Raw genomic sequence first — 21,038 nt, 5'->3', positions numbered from 1 at the left:
ATACATGCAGGTTTTATAAATGATTTACAAAATAGACACAAGTACGTGAAACTACATTCTATGGTTGAATTATCGAAATCGAATATGCCCTTTTTTATTAAGTCTGGTAATCTAAGAATTAGGGAACAGACACCCTAATTGATGCGAATCCTAAAGATAGATCTATTGGGCCTAACAAACCCCATCCAAAGTACCGGATGCTTTAGTACTTCGAAATTTATATCATATCCGAAGGGTGTCCCGGAATGATGGGGATATTCTTATATATGCATCTTGTTAATGTCGGTTACCAGGTGTTCACCATATGAATGATTTTTATCTCTATGTATGGGATGTGTATTGAAATATGAAATCTTGTGGTCTATTATTATGATTTGATATATATAGGTTAAACCTATAACTCACCAACATTTTTGTTGACGTTTTAAGCATGTTTATTCTCAGGTGATTATTAAGAGCTTCCGCTGTCGCATACTTAAATAAGGACGAGATTTGGAGTCCATGCTTGTATGATATTGTGTAAAAACTGCATTCAAGAAACTTATTTTGTTGTAACATATTTGTATTGTAAACCATTATGTAATGGTCGTGTGTAAACAGGATATTTTAGATTATCATTATTTGATAATCTACGTAAAGCTTTTTAAACCTTTATTGATGAAATAAAGGTTATGGTTTGTTTTAAAATGAATGCAGTCTTTGAAAAACGTCTCATATAGAGGTCAAAACCTCGCAACGAAATCAATTAATATGGAACGTTTTTAATCAATAAGAACGGGACATTTCATAATTGGTGAGTGGTGAGTGGGGTTAAAAGGAGTTCTAGTTAGTTGACTAGCTCATGGTAGAAGTTAAAATTGATTAGTCATACATGACATAATCAAGAGTGGAATCCCATGCTAGTTCCTATTGGTATATACTCATAGTAAGTACGTTTTGAAGCTGTGTATAATACGGGTAAGAATACGACTAGAATTCTTGATGAAAGAAAAGAATGGAAAAGTAACTGTAACCATTTTCGTTAAGTATGAGTGTTTTGATATATGTCTTGAAGTCTTCCAAAAGTATTTTAATACATCTAAATACACTACATGTATATACATTTTAACTGAGTCGTTAAGTCATCGTTAGTCGTTACATGTAAGTGTTGTTTTGAAACCTTTAAGTTAACGATCTCAATTAATGTTGTAACAATGACCCGGGAACCTCTAAACCACCAGGTTTTTCTAAACCAATGTGGATAACGACGGCTCCTATTAGGGGAACATCATATATCCCTAGAAACTTGGCAAAACGAACCAAAACCGAACAAGAAGAAACGAGCGAGTCGGAATAAGATAGTTATATTCGTGTGGTGTAATATATGTAATATAGTGTGCTTATGCTTTATGATATATGTAAAAATTGCTTGTATTAATAAGTATTTTTTTTATGAATCTAACTCTTATCTATTTTACAGTATAAAAACACAAAATGGATAGACAACCCAATATTTTAAGAGACCTACCCGGAGACATGATTGATGAAATCTTGTCTAGAGTCGGTCAGAATTCCTCGGCACAACTATTTAAGGCGAGATCAGTTTGTAAGACATTCGAAGAACGTTCCAAGAATGCCTTGGTTTATAAAAGGCTTTCGTTCGGAAGATGGGGAATATCACATTGGGAAATCCATAAGTTACGATGTGTTTACTTTGACGCATATATTGCGGGGAACCCAAATGCTATTTTACGCAACGGGTTAAGAAATTATTTTGACTCAGTATATCCGAATATAGGACTTCGTGATTTAGAAAAAGCGGCTAACATGCAACATAAAGAAGCATGTTATGCTTACGGGTTAGTAATGTTCGCTTCTCACCAAAGTGAGAACAAGAACATCGGGCTACAACTATTAAACAAAACGTTCCCACAAGTGACGGAGTCGGTAATTGGGGTAAGAAATGAGGTTTTTAGGTTATTACGAGACTGCTGGTCATTACGTAACCCTCGTCCCTTTGACGACGTTACAACACGTTGTCTTATCAACGGCCATAACGGTTATGTTCCACAAGACCAAGGATGGGAAGTAGTCCTAGTAAAACCAGAATGCATGACTTGTTTCTGGACGTATGAATTACGTGTCTTTATTGCCTTTGCTGAACGACTTGTGTACTAGCTAGAATTATCTTCACAACTATCTTGTATCAAAGTTATTGTGTGCTATATTTCATGCTTTATGTAAAATAAGCGGTATTGTAAGTTTGTAAAATATTGTATAAAAGTTTGAACGCGAAATATTATTACAACCAGTTTTTCATATAGAATTGTAGTAGTTGAATTGTATATTAGCTACTAAGTATGAACTTAACGGGTAGGTACTACCCGAATTTAAACTTATAAAACGCTAATATGAAGAAAAAGCTTTTATAAATGAGTTCATATTATGCTACGAAATACTATTAACTACTCTTAATATTCTGTATGATTAACTTGTTCCATTTGACTATTTTGAAGGAAATGGCACTGACTACTCGACACACCGTGAATATGAATGAAGAGGAATTCCGTACTTTTCTAGCTTCAAACATAGCCGCAGTACAGGCTGCGCTACATACCAACAATAACCTTGGATCTGGCAGTACAGGAAATCGTGTAGGATGCACCTACAAAGAATTCACTGCCTGCAAACCTTTGGAATTTGATGGAACCGAAGGATCGATCGGATTGAAACGGTGGACCGAGAAGGTCGAATCGGTGTTTGCCATAAGTAAGTGTACTGAAGAGGACAAAGTAAAGTACGCTACGCATACCTTCACAGGTTCTGCGTTAACATGGTGGAATACCTATCTAGAGCAAGTGGGACAAGATGATACGTACGCACTACCGTGGTCAGCATTCAAGCACTTGATGAACGAGAAGTACCGTCCCAGAACCGAGTTCAATAAGCTCAAGACAGAACTTAGAGGGTTACGAACCCAAGGATTTGATATTACCACGTACGAAAGACGATTCACAGAATTGTGCCTATTGTGTCCGGGAGCATTCGAAGATGAGGAAGAGAAGATCGACGCGTTTGTGAAAGGATTACCGGAAAGAGTCCAAGAAGATATAAGTTCACACGAGCCCGCCTCCATACAACAGGCATGTAGAATGGCTCACAAACTAGTGAACCAGATTGAAGAAAGAATTAAAGAACAGACTGCTGAAGAGGCCAATGTGAAGCAAGTCAAAAGAAAGTGGGAGGAAAACGGTGATAAGAATCACCAATACAACAACAACAGCAATTACAACAATAATCGCAACAATTATCCCAACAATCGCAACATCAATCGCAACTACAACAAACGGCCCAACAACAACAACAACAACAGCAACAGCAACTACAACAATCATCCCAACAACAATAATAACCGCAACAACAACAACAATCAGAAGCAGCTATGCTAAAGGTGTGAAAAGTATCACTCGGGGTTCTGCACCAAATTTTGCAACAAGTGTAAAAGAAATGGTCATAGCGCGCCGAAGTATGAGGTCTACGGACCAGGGGTTAATAGAACGAAAGGAACAAATGGTGTCGGAACGAGTAATGGCGGAGCAAGTAGTGTCGGAGCAAGTTATGCCAATGTAGTTTGTTATAAATGTGGAAAATCGGGCCACATTATTAGAAATTGCCCGAACCAAGAGAACACGAATGGACAAGGCCGCGAAAGAGTTTTCAATATTAATGCGGCAGAGGCACAGGAAGACCCGGAGCTTGTTACGGGTACGTTTCTTATTGACAATAAATCTGCTTACGTTTTATTTGATTCGGGTGCGGATAGAAGCTATATGAGTAGAGATTTTTGTGCTAAATTAAGTTGTCCATTGACGCCTTTGGATAGTAAATTTTTACTCGAATTAGCAAATGGTAAATTAATTTCAGCAGATAATATATGTTGGAATCGAGAAATTAAACTGGTTAGCGAAACATTTAAGATTGATTTGATACCAGTAGAGTTAGGGAGTTTTGATGTGATAATCGGTATGGACTGGTTGAAAGAAGTGAAAGCAGAGATCGTTTGTTACAAAAATGCAATTCGCATTATACGAGAAAAAGGAAAATCCTTAATGGTGTACGGAGAAAAGGGCAACACGAAGCTACATATTATTAGTAATTTGAAGGCACAAAACTAATAAGAAAAGGTTGCTATGCTGTTCTAGCACACGTCGAGAAAGTACAAACTGAAGAAAAGAGCATCAATGATGTTCCCATTGCAAAAGAATTTCCCGATGTATTTCTGAAAGAATTACTGGGATTACCCCCACATCGATCCGTTGAATTTCAAATAGATCTTGTACCAGGAGCTGCACCAATAGCTCGTGCTCCTTACAGACTCGCACCCAGCGAGATGAAAGAACTGCAAAGCCAATTACAAGAACTTTTAGAGCGTGGTTTCATTCGACCAAGCACATCACCGTGGGGAGCTCCTGTTTTGTTTGTCAAGAAGAAAGATGGTACATTCAGGTTGTGTATCGACTACCGAGAGTTGAAAAAACTTACCATCAAGAACCGCTACCCACTACCGAGAATCGACGACTTATTTGATCAACTATAAGGATCGTCTGTTTATTCAAAGATACACTTACGTTCCGGGTATCATCAAATGCGGGTGAAAGAAGATGATATTCCAAAGACTGCTTTCAGAACACGTTACGGTCATTACGAGTTTATGGTCATGCCATTTGGTTTAACTAATGCACCAGCTGTGTTCATGGACCTTATGAACCGAGTGTGTAGACCATACCTTGACAAGTTTGTCATTGTTTTCATTGATGACATACTTATTTACTCAAAGAATGACCAAGAACACGGTGAACATTTGAGAAAGGTGTTAGAAGTATTGAGGAAGGAAGAATTGTACGCTAAGTTTTCAAAGTGTGCATTTTGGTTGGAAGAAGTTCAATTCCTCGGTCACATAGTGAACAAAGAAGGTATTAAGGTGGATCCGGCAAAGATAGAAACTGTTGAAAAGTGGGAAACCCCGAAAACTCCGAAACACATACGCCAGTTTTTAGGACTAGCTGGTTACTACAGAAGGTTCATCCAAGACTTTTCCAGAATAGCAAAACCCTTGACTGCATTAACGCATAAAGGGAAGAAATTTGAATGGAATGATGAACAAGAGAAAGCGTTTCAGTTATTGAAGAAAAAGCTAACTACGGCACCTATATTGTCATTGCCTGAAGGGAATGATGATTTTGTGATTTATTGTGACGCATCAAAGCAAGGTCTCGGTTGTGTATTAATGCAACGAACGAAGGTGATTGCTTATGCGTCTAGACAATTGAAGATTCACGAACAAAATTATACGACGCATGATTTGGAATTAGGCGCGGTTGTTTTTGCATTAAAGACTTGGAGGCACTACTTATATGGGGTCGAAAGTATTATATATACCGACCACAAAAGTCTTCAACACATATTTAATCAGAAACAACTGAATATGAGGCAGCGTAGGTGGATTGAATTATTGAATGATTACGACTTTGAGATTCGTTACCACCCGGGGAAGGCAAATGTGGTAGCCGATGCCTTGAGCAGGAAGGACAGAGAACCCATTCGAGTAAAATCTATGAATATAATGATTCATAATAACCTTACTACTCAAATAAAGGAGGCGCAACAAGGAGTTTTAAAAGAGGGAAATTTAATGGATGAAATACCCAAAGGATCGGAGAAGCATCTTAATATTCGGGAAGACGGAACCCGGTATAGGGCTGAAAGGATTTGGGTACCAAAATTTGGAGATATGAGAGAAATGGTACTTAGAGAAGCTCATAAAACCAGATACTCAATACATCCTGGAACGGGGAAGATGTACAAGGAACTCAAGAAACATTTTTTGTGGCCGGGTATGAAAGCCGATGTTGCTAAATACGTAGGAGAATGTTTGACGTGTTCTAAGGTCAAAGCTGAGCATCAGAAACCATCAGGTCTACTTCAACAACCCGAAATCCCGGAGTGGAAATGGGAAAACATTACCATAGATTTCATCACTAAATTGCCAAGGATTGCAAGTGGTTTTGATACTATTTGGGTAATAGTTGATCGTCTCACCAAATCAGCACACTTCCTGCCAATAAGAGAAGATGACAAGATGGAGAAGTTAGCACGACTGTATTTGAAGGAAGTCGTCTCCAGACATGGAATACCAATCTCTATTATCTCTGATAAGGATGGCAGATTTATTTCAAGATTCTGGCAGACATTACAGCAAGCATTAGGAACTCGTCTAGACATGAGTACTGCCTATCATCCACAAACTGATGGGCAGAGTGAAAGGATGATACAAACGCTTGAAGACATGCTACGAGCATGTGTTATTGATTTCGGAAACAGTTGAGATCAACATCTACCGTTAGCAGAATTTTCCTACAACAACAGCTACCATTCAAGCATTGAGATGGCGCCGTTTGAAGCACTTTATGGTAGAAAGTGCAGGTCTCCGATTTGTTGGAGTGAAGTGGGGGATAGACAGATTACGGGTCCGGAGATTATACAAGAAACTACCGAGAAGATCATCCAAATTCAACAACGGTTGAAAACCGCCCAAAGTCGACAAAAGAGCTACGCTGACATTAAAAGAAAAGATATAGAATTTGAAATTGGAGAGATGGTCATGCTTAAAGTTGCACCTTGGAAAGGCGTTGTTCGATTTGGTAAACGAGGGAAATTAAATCCAAGGTATATTGGACCATTCAAGATTATTGATCGTGTCGGACCAGTAGCTTACCGACTTGAGTTACCTCAACAACTCGCGGCTGTACATAACACTTTCCACGTCTCGAATTTGAAGAAATGTTTTGCTAAAGAAGATCTCACTATTCCGTTAGATGAAATCCAAATCAACGAAAAACTTCAATTCATCGAAGAACCCGTCGAAATAATGGATCGTGAGGTTAAAAGACTTAATCAAAACAAGATACCAATTGTTAAGGTTCGATGAAATGCTCGTAGAGGACCCGAGTTCACCTGGGAGCGTGAAGATCAGATGAAGAAGAAATACCCGCATCTATTTCCAGAAGATTCGTCAACACCTTCAACAGCTTAAAATTTCGGGACGAAATTTATTTAACGGGTAGGTACTGTAGTGACCCGAACTTTTCCATGTTTATATATATTAATTGAGATTGATATTTACATGATTAAATGTTTCCAACATGTTAAATAATCAAACTTGTTAAGACTTGATTAATTGAAATATGTTTCATATAGACAATTGACCACCCAAGTTGACCGGTGATTCACGAACGTTAAAACTTGTAAAAACTATATGATGACATATATATGGATATATATATAGTTAACATGATAATATGATAAGTAAACATATCATTAAGTATATTAACAATGAACTACATATGTAAAAACAAGACTACTAACTTAATGATTTTTAAACGAGACATATATGTAACGATTATCGTTGTAAAGACATTTAATGTATATATATCATATTAAGAGATATTCATACATGATAATATCATGATAATATAATAATTTAAAATCTCATTTGATATTATAAACATTGGGTTAACAACATTTAACAAGATCGTTAACCTAAAGGTTTCAAAACAACACTTACATGTAACGACTAACGATGACTTAACGACTCAGTTAAAATGTATATACATGTAGTGTTTTAATATGTATGTATACACTTTTGAAAGACTTCAATACACTTATCAAAATACTTCTACTTAACAAAAATGCTTACAATTACATCCTCGTTCAGTTTCATCAACAATTCTACTCGTATGCACCAGTATTCGTACTCGTACAATACACAGCTTTTAGATGTATGTACTATTGGTATATACACTCCAATGATCAGCTCTTAGTAGCCCATGTGAGTCACCTAACACATGTGGGAATCATCATTTGGCAACTAGCATGAAATATCTCATAAAATTACAAAAATATGAGTAATCATTCATGACTTATTTACATGAAAACAAAATTACATATCCTTTATATCTAATCCATACACCAACGACCAAAAACACCTACAAACACTTTCATTCTTCAATTTTCTTCATCTAATTAATCTCTCTCAAGTTCTATCTTCAAGTTCTAAGTGTTCTTCATATATTCTACAAGTTCTAGTTACATAAAATCAAGAATACTTTCAAGTTTGCTAGCTCACTTCCAATCTTGTAAGGTGATCATCTAACCTCAAGAAATATTTGTTTCTTACAGTAGGTTATCATTCTAATACAAGGTAATAATCATATTCAAACTTTGGTTCAATTTCTATAACTATAACAATCTTATTTCAAGTGATGATCTTACTTGAACTTGTTTTCGTGTCATGATTCTGCTTCAAGAACTTCGAGCCATCCAAGGATCCGTTGAAGCTAGATCCATTTTTCTCTTTTCCAGTAGGTTTATCCAAGGAACTTAAGGTAGTAATGATGTTCATAACATCATTCGATTCATACATATAAAGCTATCTTATTCGAAGATTTAAACTTGTAATCACTAGAACATAGTTTAGTTCATTCTAAACTTGTTCGCAAACAAAAGTTAACCCTTCTAACTTGACTTTTAAAATCAACTAAACACATGTTCTATATCTATATGATATGCTAACTTAATGATTTAAAATCTGGAAACACGAAAAACACCGTAAAACCGGATTTACGCCGTCGTAGTAACACCGCGGGCTGTTTTAGGTTAGTTAATTAAAAACTATGATAAATTTTGATTTAAAAGTTGTTATTCTGAGAAAATGATTTTTTATTATGAACATGAAACTATATCTAAAAATTATGGTTAAACTCAAAGTGGAAGTATGTTTTCTAAAATGGTCATCTAGACGTCGTTCTTTCGACTGAAATGACTACCTTTACAAAAACGACTTGTAACTTATTTTTCTGACTATAAACCTATACTTTTTCTGTTTAGATTCATAAAATAGGGTTCAATATGAAACTATAGCAATTTGATTCACTCAAAACGGATTTAAAATGAAGAAGTTATGGGTAAAACAAGATTGGATAATTTTTCTCATTTTAGCTACGTGAAAATTGGTAACAAATCTATTCCAACCATAACTTAATCAACTTGTATTGTATATTATGTAATCTTGAGATACCATAGACACGTATACAATGTTTCAACCTATCATGTCGACACATCTATATATATTTCGGAACAACCATAGACACTCTATATGTGAATGTTGGAGTTAGCTATACAGGGTTGAGGTTGATTCCAAAATATATATAGTTTGAGTTGTGATCAATACTGAGATACGTATACACTGGGTCGTGGATTGATTCAAGATAATATTTATCGATTTATTTCTGTACATCTAACTGTGGACAAATAGTTGTAGGTTACTAACGAGGACAGCTGACTTAATAAACTTAAAACATCAAAATATATTAAAAGTGTTGTAAATATATTTTGAACATACTTTGATATATATGTATATATTGTTATAGGTTCGTGAATCAACCAGTGGCCAAGTCTTACTTCCCGACGAAGTAAAAATCTGTGAAAGTGAGTTATAGTCCCACTTTTAAAATCTAATATTTTTGGGATGAGAATACATGCAGGTTTTATAAATGATTTACAAAATAGACACAAGTACGTGAAACTACATTCTATGGTTGAATTATCGAAATCGAATATGCCCTTTTTTATTAAGTCTGGTAATCTAAGAATTAGGGAACAGACACCCTAATTGACGCGAATCCTAAAGATAGATCTATTGGGCCTAACAAACCCCATCCAAAGTACCGGATGCTTTAGTACTTCGAAATTTATATCATATCCGAAGGGTGTCCTGGAATGATGGGGATATTCTTATATATGCATCTTGTTAATGTCGGTTACCAGGTGTTCACCATATGAATGATTTTTATCTCTATGTATGGGATGTGTATTGAAATATGAAATCTTGTGGTCTATTATTATGATTTGATATATATAGGTTAAACCTATAACTCACCAACATTTTTGTTGACGTTTTAAGCATGTTTATTCTCAGGTGATTATTAAGAGCTTCCGCTGTCGCATACTTAAATAAGGACGAGATTTGGAGTCCATGCTTGTATGATATTGTGTAAAAACTGCATTCAAGAAACTTATTTTGTTGTAACATATTTGTATTGTAAACCATTATGTAATGGTCGTGTGTAAACAGGATATTTTAGATTATCATTATTTGATAATCTACGTAAAGCTTTTTAAACCTTTATTGATGAAATAAAGGTTATGGTTTGTTTTAAAATGAATGCAGTCTTTGAAAAACGTCTCATATAGAGGTCAAAACCTCGCAACGAAATCAATTAATATGGAACGTTTTTAATCAATAAGAACGGGACATTTCATAATTGGTGAGTGGTGAGTGGGGTTAAAAGGAGTTCTAGTTAGTTGACTAGCTCATGGTAGAAGTTAAAATTGATTAGTCATACATGACATAATCAAGAGTGGAATCCCATGCTAGTTCCTATTGGTATATACTCATAGTAAGTACGTTTTGAAGCTGTGTATAATACGGGTAAGAATACGACTAGAATTCTTGATGAAAGAAAAGAATGGAAAAGTAACTGTAACCATTTTCGTTAAGTATGAGTGTTTTGATATATGTCTTGAAGTCTTCCAAAAGTATTTTAATACATCTAAATACACTACATGTATATACATTTTAACTGAGTCGTTAAGTCATCGTTAGTCGTTACATGTAAGTGTTGTTTTGAAACCTTTAAGTTAACGATCTCAATTAATGTTGTTAACCCATTGTTTATTATATCTAATGAGATGTTAAATTATTATATTATCATGATATTATGATATATTAATATATCTTAATATGATATATATACATTTAAATGTTGTTACAACGATAATCGTTACATATATGTCTCGTTTCGAAATCCTTAAGTTAGTAGTCTTGTTTATATGTATATAACTCATTGTTAATATACTTATGGAGATACTTACTTATCATAATCTCATGTTAACCATATGTATATCCATATATATATATATCGTCATGTCGTTTTTACAAGTTTTAACGTTTGTGAATCGCCGGTCAACTTGGGTGGTCAATTGTCTATATGAAACATATTTCAATTAATCAAGTCTTAACAAGTTTGATTGCTTAACATGTTGGAAACATTTAATCATGTAAATATCAATCTCAATTAATATATATAAACATGGAAAAGTTCGGGTCACTACATCGATGAATTACAGAAACTCGTACATTCTCTTTCGATAATTTCACGAGCATATTTGGTCTGATTTATAAATATACCTCGTGATGTGTGCTGAACTGCAATACCCACAAAATAACTGAGACGTCTAAGATCCTTCATAGCAAACTCATCTGAAAAACGATGAATAATATTATAACGTAATGAATCAGAAGATGCGGTGAGAATAGTCTCGTCTACATAAAGCAATAAGTATGCAATGTCACGACCGTGGCCATAGAAAAACAACGAGTGATCCCCAAGTGTGGATATGCTGCAAATCTTTGATATCAAGCACGAGGGGCATGTTTAAGTCCGTATAATGATTTCTTCAAATGACATCCATAATCAGGACGAGAAGGATCCCTGAAACCCATGGGCTGATGCATATGCATATAAATTATTTCATTGAATTGAACACGCAATTATTTACAGATTTTTAAGCTGATAATACAAATAAGAAAGTGTGAGGGTTGAGTGTGCAACTGTTTATAAATCACAGGACCCGTCATGCATTTAACTCTTCTGAAAAGATATTTCACAAGATGACCAAAAGAAACAATATATTTAATTTCAACTTGAGGTTGCTTTCAAGAATTTAAGTTCAACTTGGTCCCCCTTTTAAAGTTGAAAAAACTTGTTCAACTACATCATTGTACAACTCCAACAATTTTCTAATCATGCCTAACAATAGAACGTGCTAGAAATGCTACTTTTGCATTTTTCCTCCTATAAAGAAAGTGTGTTCATAGCCACTTGTTGATCATTTTGATACAATAAAGGAACATCTAAAACACAATTTAGAACTACCTAAAAAACAACAATAACTGCTACTACTATTTATGATCCTCAAACACAGCACCTATACCGAATTCGTGACATTACACATGTCTTCCCTTCCTCCTGCTGCTGCTCCTCGCCTCGTAACTTCCGCCTGTCTTCAAACACCGTACGTATAATCCACAAAAAAGATAACATTATGAGAAAAACATCAAAGCAAGTATACATGTGGGACATCGAATATAATAGGAAATTTTGTACTTAAAATAACTAAAAGAATGTCACGTTTCGTTAAATAAAAATTAATGTGTCCGTAGATAGTGTACCAACCCCTAGTGAAAAGCCTTGAAAATGAGCATCATAACATAAATGGTCTTCATGAGTTTTGGTGTCTGCTGACATAGCAGATGAACCTCGCTTATTAGAAGAGGTAGAACTCGAGCTTGAGGTTTCACCATAACTCGAGAATAAACAAGTTGAGCTTCCTGATTGAGAGGTCGAACCAAATGATTCGTTATCACTTTGAAACAACTCCTCAAACAAATCTTTTAGTTCCTCGAACGTCTCTCCATTTCCCTGTCAAACCAATACATTTAACAGCTGAAAATTGGATGAAAAGGGATTGCCATAGTTTATAGTTACAACGGACAAACAAGAGATGTGACATGATACCAAACACGACACATACAGAATGTTCAAAACCAAGTTGATGTGGGTCCCATAGCCCATAGCCATATATATCAGAGAGAGTTCACTAAAAGAATCAGACTAAGGAAATTGTCAAGATTCTCATCTAACTTATTGGAACACTTGGTTCCTCTATGGGTTCCTAAAATTTTTTTCCAATACCAATTATATTTGAATGATATTCTAGTGGTAGTTTACCTTTAAATAACTACAAATTTGAAAAATATATGTGTTCCAAGTAGTTAAATTTGATGTGTTCTATACAATTTAAAAGGAAAAATTATAAATTTGAAAAATATATGTGAAGTTCTGCAGTTAAATTTAGTGGTGTCCTATACAATTTAAAGAGTATTTTCTGCTAAAAATTTTCAAACTAGTGGTGTCTCGTGATCCCATAGATTCGCCTGTGCACTTGATGGATAAGAGAACGAAAATTGTCCGAATCACATCATCAAGGGCCCTACTACCACATAATGCCTAAAAGCTCTATGTTAACACTATTTCAACCCACATGCCTTAAAGTAGAAACATAATTCATACCAAAATTAGGTCGCATAAAGAGGTCTTGTACAAACTCCAATCAGTGCATCTAGTACATGAACAACTATTTACCTACTTGACTTGTTCTAACTCTAAATGAAAACGGACTGTGCAGCTGAGAAACGATTAGTGGTTTTAAAGGTGATAAAGATATGAGGCCTCCAAATAGGGATCGCCAATTACAGTAACCATGAATTGAGTAATTTTCTATATTTAGAAACTTAGAGAATTTGAAGCTTACATTGGGTTTATTTTGACTCATCATCACAGCCATTTCGCTCATAAAGTCAGCCATCCCCTGCTTTCAATCAATATCATTCACCACTAATCAGCTTCATTCTTGAATTTATATCATATTATAGTTTACAATAATTACATTAGCAAGTTCATACTTTATTTTTATTTAAGAGTATCACAATCTAAGCGTATATTAGACCCAAAAATCAAAGGATATGAATGTTGATATCTCCTTTGGAAAGTGGTAGGTTTGGCTACTTATCTTATATCAAAAGTAAGTTATATATGTACGGAGTATAAGTTATGAAATTTAAGTATGGACGGATGCATATACATAATTTTCTGTGATTCGACGACTTGGCCCATCAATCTACACAACATCAATGATCCATGCATGCTCAAGAAAAATACAAGTTTTTTTTTTTTTTTTTTTTTTTTTTTAATTTTAACACCCACAAGGTAGCATACGAATTCAGATAATAGAACACATTAAAAGTAAACTAAAGAAACGGCTTACATTTTCGTCATCATCACTATCATAAACTCCTACATCGTACAGGAATCTTTTGTCTACATTGGAAAGTACTAGGTACAATGAAACAGAGGAAGCTGGTTAGCAAGCCCAATCATCACACAAATTAATCTTAATAAAAAGTTTAAACCTTTATCAAAAATGATTACTTTCAAGAACATGGGTACTATTTAATTTCAGAAAAAATACAATGATGACTCAACAAAACAAAGTTTACCAGAATAGGCTTCTTGTATGGCCTGAAACTTCTTCTTAGACTCTTCTGCGTACTTCGAATTGCCTGAAGCCGAGCAACGATCAGGATGCCATTTCTACCTCCACATAAACAAACATAAGAACAAAAGGTTACCAAGTGCAGAAACAAAAAATGCAAAAAAAAAAAAAAAAAAAAGACTCAAAATACAAAGGTTTGAAGAAAGATTTGACTCAACCTGAGAAATGATAAATTATAACCTCTAAAGTAGTTGTGTGTATATTTCCTGTTGTGTAATGTAATGCACACCCAAAAGTAATATATGTTGAAATTATTAATGTTTATTTATAAGAATGGAATAAAAGACTAATGAGTTAAAGAGAATTCTGACCAGTGCAAGTTTCTTGTAAGCATTTTTGACCTCTGCTTCGGTGCATTCCTTGTTCAAACCCAAAACTTGATAAAAATCATTGTTTTTTGTACCACTGCCACCCATAATTCCAACACCCCAGAACAAAAAAAAAAAATTGTTTTAAAGATAGAACAGAAGTACAGAACAGCAAAAGGTTTAAGGATTTGTCATAAAGTAATAGTTGTGGTTGTTGGTTGGATGGAATGGAATGTATATGTATATGTAAGAAAATAGAACATGAAAATAAAAGGATGGATGGTAAATTTAGGAGGCAACCCACTTGCCATGATACATGTTGATGCTGTACTACTCTGCAAAAGAAACCTCCAGAAGCTAGTATTAATATATGGTTAGTTGCACAAACTTTTCATAAGATTAAGATTAGATATTTATTTGAAAGGAAATAAAAAAATGGGTTTAATACTAGGATGAGAGAAATATGGGATTGGGAGAGATGGACGGCTCATGTTGCAAATGTGGGGCCAGTTTGAAAGAGAGATCTAAATCAAAGAATTGTATAAGAGAGAGTTGCATTGTATTGAGACGTTGGCATATTATAATTCACAAAAGAAAATGGTACACAAACAGCTGGAACCACAAGTTAAGTCCCCGGTTTCTTGAATACATTCATATTCATACAATTGTTTAACCAAGCCATTTCATCATTAATTAATACATTGTGATCAAAATATCTCGCTTCCTTTCCGGCCCAATAAACATTTTTCTATTATATATATTGTCACAGAATACATGCATAATAATATATTATAATATACTTCTGGAAAGCTCCCAATACATACAATATTACAATATCTTTATTATTATATTATTGAAAATATTATAACATTTTTTAATAATATATCATAAACATTATCACAAAACATGTTTGATAAGAGAAGGTTTTATATTTTATTTTATATATCATTATAATAATATACTAGTGAAATAACCCGTGAAATCACGGGTTTATTTAAATGAAACAATTTAATAATATATTTTAGGTATTAAGTGAATGTAAATGTTAAAGTCATTTGTTTTAATGACCCGTTTAACTAAGAAATTTGTCGTTGTTTTCACAAATATATAGAGATAATTTATTTTCGCATACATATATAACGTAATTAATTTCGTAAAAAGAATCCATATTTGAATATTAATAATATAATAGTTATAATAATTATAATTATTATATTAAAGGTAAATAATAATAATAAAGTTCGCTCAAAGTTGAGTATTTATATTTTAATAATAATAATAAACATTAGTAATAATAAGGGGGATGATTCTCACACACTGTTTTTTGATCCTCACACACCAATTTACTTGAACTCCTCCCTAATAATAGGGTAAAAGGGTGTGTGAGGATCAAAAAACAGTGTGTGAGAATCATCCCCCTAATAATAAATGTCTTTTAAATTTTTAAAAAATTAAAGTTACAAATTAGGAGAGATTAGTATTTCCTTTTATAAAAGATTTCGTATTATTTTTTTAATTAAATTAATATATAATTATGACATCATCATTATGAAAATGAAAAGGTAATTAGCTTTAAAATAATATTATTTATGACATCATCAACATGGTCTAAAAATTTTTTCTTTTTATTTTTTGATTTTCTTTTATAAAGGAAAAAACTTATTTATAATGTCATTATTTTATAAATATAATAGAATCTGTAGATGTTTGATATATGCTTGATGGCTTTCAACTTTATGGTAAAAATAAAATAAAAATGATCATGTGTACAGCATAAGAATTACTGATTTTATGCTGAAAAAACTTGAATAAAAGGGCAACTCATTCTGAAGGTGAGTGTTTTTAGTCATATGTACACGGATTAACCGGGTATTCTATCACCTTTTCTTATCATTATCTCCACTTAGCTATCTTGGGATGGTTATTAATCCATCAAGTATACTTCCGCCAAATTTTAGTATACATAAACTGTTAACATATGACTACAGAGAAATGAAGCTATATTCTCTAAAAAGTAATTACAGTAACATTCTTCATATGACCTTAACGTTTGAGGATCTAGGAAACAAGCACTAAACTATCGTATTTTAATAAAGCAAGCCAACAATGTATTATGGAATGAGACCTAAAAATGCATATCTCCTGGTGTTAAAGCTTTCTCCTGGTACATGTATTAGAATGAGACCTAAACACATATCCTCAAACCGAAAGTGTTAAACATTCTTCCGGTGCATGTATTAAGGGCTGGAGAAGTGTCTATTTTTAATATTAATATTATTATTATTATTATTATTATTATTATAGCAAGAAGCATGTATTTTACTCCTATTTCAAGGGAGTACAGCATCTTTCAAAAAGTACAAAAAAAAAGAAGAAGAAAAAAAAAATCATTGCGTTCTCAAGGCTTTGATCCAGTCTATTTCCAAGCGAAAATCACCTGGGCCAGTTTGTGCACCCGGGACTCCACCTTCAGCATTCACAGACAGAGACATGCCGACAACTCGTGATGGATTCATTTCTATATCCGCCTCTATTACATTTCCTCTCCATGTAGGAAGATAATGCATCAGAGGAATCTGCACGGATGAAATTACAGCAAAATGTAGTTAACATTTATATCTACATTTATAATTGTAGTTTCCTTGCATCATTATACCACAGTAAAAAAAAAAAAAAAAAGCCTTGAACTTGCCTTTGCAACAACCCAGGTGTCTCTAGGCACAGCAACAAAAGCTTGCCATGAGTTATCTTCCATTTGTCCAGGCGAATTTACCCAATTCTCTGTATATATCTGTATCAAAGGTTTAGCATGAACTGATGATAAATAATGACTTACAAATTAAAACTTGTTTCTGACGCACTATACAAAACTTACAGTAGATATATAACTCCTCCCATCTCCTTTAATTTTTAGTGCAATCGTGTCATACGGATCCAGATCGATAAACCCATCAAACTGCAATATATAGAACAGAAGTTAAAATGCTCAGAGGAGTGTGATAACCTTAGACCAACCACATTTTAATAGATAATGTAATATAGTTTCCAAAAAACAAATCAAATTTTGCAGGACAGAATATATTGAAAAGACTGGTGCAAAAGGAAAACTTGTAACCTCACAAATCTTTGACAAAACTGTTGATGAATTTATTTTGTTCAATATTATGCAGGACACATACAGAACATAACTACATAATTGATGTACACACCTTTTTAGACCTCATTCCACAGAAGCCACTCCTGCTGATATTCCATTTCGTACCGTCTGTAACATCTAGAGACAGATTCCCAGAGAAAACTCCTATAAATAAATAAAGTTTTATTAAATCATGGATCAGAAAATGGAAGGAGATAAAAGATTATTTTCTACAGTATAAATTATGAGTCTGTTAGTTTAACTAACCAGTACCACTTTGTTCCTTTCCAGTATCAGTGATCTCTAATGCTGCTGATGATAAACCTGCATGGTGTAACAGTTTAACCTTATATTGAGCCCAAGTAGACTAAAACAGAATTTAAAGCTTCTATATGAAACTTCCAACGATTTCATCGAAAGAATCATCGTATAACTCATTAATGAAGGCATGCAGTTATTTCATTAGTTAAGTCAGAGACATAAACACAATAATGTACTTCAAGAGAAGTTCATTCAAGTAATTAACTCGAACTGTAATTTGTCTTTCATTGGTCAAAGAAATATGAAAAACGATTTCGAAGAAGTAACTCCATCCTCCCAAACGACAATTCCCAATTAATTGCAAGCATGAACACACATATACAAATTGATTTGTAAAGAAGGTCAACTAGATACGACGGTAGCAAGAAATATTCTCTTTCGCAGAAAGAGAAATAAGTACCATGTACAGTTGAACAAAGTACACCGATTAAAAACAACACGCACCTCCGTATTCAGAATCTGAATACAAATGCCACTTTTTAAGCTCTTCTTTTGAATTGAAGTTGTATATAAATCTCTCGCTAGGAGGAAGCATGTCGTCAATGTTCCATGTGAGAGCTGCATAAAGACAGATGAAAATATAATCATTTAATTAGATATCAGACTATGTAAATATCAAGCAAGTGAATTATGTAGTATCCCACATAATTCTACTCGGCGAGGTGTTAAGTTAATAAATTATCAAGATGTGATCTTAAGTGTAGAATTCATATAACATAACTATAACTATCTTGATAATACAACAGACTCATTTGAAGAATCAAAACGCCATGTAATAGAATAAATTAAGCGAAAGATGAACAAACTAACACCAAATATAAATCTTGTATGAATCTACTGTTAGGTCAATTATGTTGAGTAAACTTGCTTGATGACAAAACCTATAAAGATAGCTAAGCAACTTAGGAGAAAACTCCAAATTCATACAGAGTTAATTAGACCAGTTAAGTGCAATCAAACAATAAATAGCATCGAGTGGTAGCAAAAGTGAAAACATAAAACGGACATAGTACATACCTCGTTTAGTGGCAGTCAAAGATGCTTGCCATAATGCTCTCATTTTTGACATCTTATTAGCTCCTTAGAAACCCTAAAAAGTGAAAGAAAAAAAAATTATACAACAGACCATAAGTTCTCATCAACACATTGAATGATTACACTCTGCATACAAAATCTAGATAAAGAGAAGCAAACTGTGATACAGTTTTGAACAAAAAGTCTGTTAGAGACTCGTTAAGTGAAAGTAACTGTTTTGGAAGTGTTCTGGATGACAGGAGAAGTACCAATTTTAACATACAATTTAACGATAAGTGCACGGGCTTATAAAAACATTATTATTACTATATTTTGAGTGTCCTGAAGTGATACAACAGTTGTAGATCCATCTCTGGTTGACAATGTAGCTGCTATAAACATGAGAAAGTAAGCCCAACAATCAGATTTTAACTCACTGATTTAATACACTGTCACCAAGCATATATGCAAATAGAATGAAGACAGTAAATTGGCAATAGCTCATAGCTTATATGTAATAAACTAGTAATGGCAGATTATAAAATGAAAAATTGTTAAGAAAAACAAAAGAATAAAAAACCAACAATCAAAGACTTGATCTTTCGATTCTCGATTGGAAATACAAATACATGCGGAATTATTTATTTAATTATCATACAATTACAAAGATTAAACAAGGAAACAGGCGGAGTGTGTGTCGAAAGGAAAGAACAAAACCCTAAATTGAAATTTAAGAAAATCTTACTTGAGAATAATCAAGTTTAAGAATCTTCTCGACTGCCTGAGATTCGACAACAGTGTGTGCGCAATTATTAAGTAACAGACGGATCAATCAAATCAAAAATCAATAGATTAGAAGTGGCGCAGGTTTACGATCCATGAATGAATTTCAGTATAAACAAGGAAAATAGGATACACCTTTCTTCTATTTGGTATATAGGGGGCTTAGGGTATATGCACGTCGAGTTAATAAAATTTCATGTTTTTCAGATTAGACTTGCTACGTGGATGAGTAATCTAACAATTACGTAGTTTGTTACGGAGTATAAAAGAATTAAGCTTCACACCACTTGTACCGGTAGTGTTAGCTAGCGGGAGTTGATGGTACGGGTGGTTTTTTTTTTTTTTTACACTTTTTTGATGATTTGAATGTTCTTTTTATTTTTTTATTTTTTTATTTTTTTGAAGTATTGGTGGTGTAATTTTTTAGTGTGAGTTAGAATTATTGTGATAATGTGTTAAAATATAATTATATTAATTATTAAAAAATGATAAAAATAATATTTTTAAAATAATAATATAAAAATAATAAAACATAAACTCCTCCCTGGACTTCTCCCGTTGAAATCCAAGGAACTCCTCTAAAATTAATCAATCCCACGCCCCAATACTTGAGTTTTGAGTGTGGCTTCTATGCCACATGGGATCAACCGCGTTGCTTTTCTACTGATACAGCTCGTCTCATATGGGATGTTGTATACTTGTATCTGTTTCATTTGTTTCCATTTTAAGTTCTATTTTTATTGTTTCAGTTTTGGAAGTGGTGTCTATTCTATATGTGTCAGTTTTTGGAATAAAATAACAATTGTACTTATTGAATTAAGAGTTATATAAAAGTATATTATTAAGTGAAAAGTAAACACATTCTTAGGAGTTTTTACATTCTTTTCTGATTTTGTCTCTATTTTCATTTGGCTCATAATGATAAGAGATGTCTAACTCTATATCTCTTTGAAACAGACAAGTTTTTAGATTAAGTGGCTAGAAAACAATAATTTTATTTACTGAATTAAGAGTTGTACAAAAGCAGATCATTAAGTGAAAAATAAATATACTCTTACTCTATGTTCCATAATTTCTTAAAAAGAAATGAAAAGGAAAGAAGTTTAAAAATTGGAATTCTTATAATATGGATGCATAGTTATAAGAGAAAATTAGACTAAATTCTCCATCCTCTTCATTTCCTTTCTTTCGTTACAAAAACT

The 21,038-nt window shown here is 33.4% G+C and overlaps 2 protein-coding genes across 4 annotated transcripts; both read right to left on the bottom strand.

Annotated features, from left to right (window-relative positions):
* Window positions 1-11,771: 11,771 nt before the first annotated feature.
* On the bottom strand, window positions 11,772-15,003 carry LOC139866485 (uncharacterized). 2 transcript variants are annotated; one of them, XM_071854722.1, is made up of 6 exons: window positions 14,586-15,003; window positions 14,219-14,312; window positions 13,987-14,054; window positions 13,474-13,530; window positions 12,336-12,581; window positions 11,772-12,159 (listed from the first exon to the last, which is right to left on the bottom strand). In XM_071854722.1, exons 1-6 carry the CDS (start codon window positions 14,688-14,690, stop codon window positions 12,088-12,090), a joined length of 642 nt encoding a protein of 213 aa, XP_071710823.1. In that variant the 5' UTR covers window positions 14,691-15,003; the 3' UTR covers window positions 11,772-12,087. The 2 variants fall into 2 exon arrangements, with proteins under 2 accessions (XP_071710823.1, XP_071710824.1); XM_071854723.1 differs by having other exon boundaries at window positions 11,779-12,163; window positions 14,586-14,996.
* Window positions 15,004-16,834: 1,831 nt separating this feature from the next.
* On the bottom strand, window positions 16,835-20,036 carry LOC139866936 (probable complex I intermediate-associated protein 30). 2 transcript variants are annotated; one of them, XM_071855237.1, is made up of 8 exons: window positions 19,799-20,036; window positions 19,057-19,129; window positions 18,484-18,597; window positions 17,992-18,042; window positions 17,792-17,883; window positions 17,458-17,538; window positions 17,275-17,373; window positions 16,835-17,158 (listed from the first exon to the last, which is right to left on the bottom strand). In XM_071855237.1, exons 2-8 carry the CDS (start codon window positions 19,106-19,108, stop codon window positions 16,970-16,972), a joined length of 678 nt encoding a protein of 225 aa, XP_071711338.1. In that variant the 5' UTR covers window positions 19,109-19,129; window positions 19,799-20,036; the 3' UTR covers window positions 16,835-16,969. The 2 variants fall into 2 exon arrangements, with proteins under 2 accessions (XP_071711338.1, XP_071711337.1); XM_071855236.1 differs by having other exon boundaries at window positions 16,838-17,158; window positions 17,986-18,042; window positions 19,799-20,034.
* Window positions 20,037-21,038: the final 1,002 nt, after the last annotated feature.

The sequence above is a fragment of the Rutidosis leptorrhynchoides genome, chromosome 9, assembly GCF_046630445.1.
Source record: "Rutidosis leptorrhynchoides isolate AG116_Rl617_1_P2 chromosome 9, CSIRO_AGI_Rlap_v1, whole genome shotgun sequence".
Classification (NCBI taxonomy): Eukaryota; Viridiplantae; Streptophyta; class Magnoliopsida; order Asterales; family Asteraceae; genus Rutidosis; species Rutidosis leptorrhynchoides.
The sequence above is the reverse complement of the archived record's forward strand: the minus strand, read 5'-3'. Positions and strand labels throughout refer to the sequence as shown.

Coding starts and splice junctions, on each gene's coding strand:
- LOC139866936 (XM_071855236.1), bottom strand. CDS start 19,108: ATGTCAAAAATGAGAGCATTATGGCAAGCATCTTTGACTGCCACTAAA. Junction 18,598..19,056: donor TTTGACTGCCACTAAACGAG/GTATGTACTATG, acceptor GTCTTTATGCAG/CTCTCACATGGAACATTGAC. Junction 17,374..17,457: donor GGAGGAGTTATATATCTACT/GTAAGTTTTGTA, acceptor CCTTTGATACAG/ATATATACAGAGAATTGGGT.
- LOC139866485 (XM_071854722.1), bottom strand. CDS start 14,690: ATGGGTGGCAGTGGTACAAAAAACAATGATTTTTATCAAGTTTTGGGT. Junction 14,313..14,585: donor CTTACAAGAAACTTGCACTG/GTCAGAATTCTC, acceptor ATGTGGAGGTAG/AAATGGCATCCTGATCGTTG. Junction 12,160..12,335: donor TTCAAGGCTTTTCACTAGGG/GTTGGTACACTA, acceptor GTTTGAAGACAG/GCGGAAGTTACGAGGCGAGG.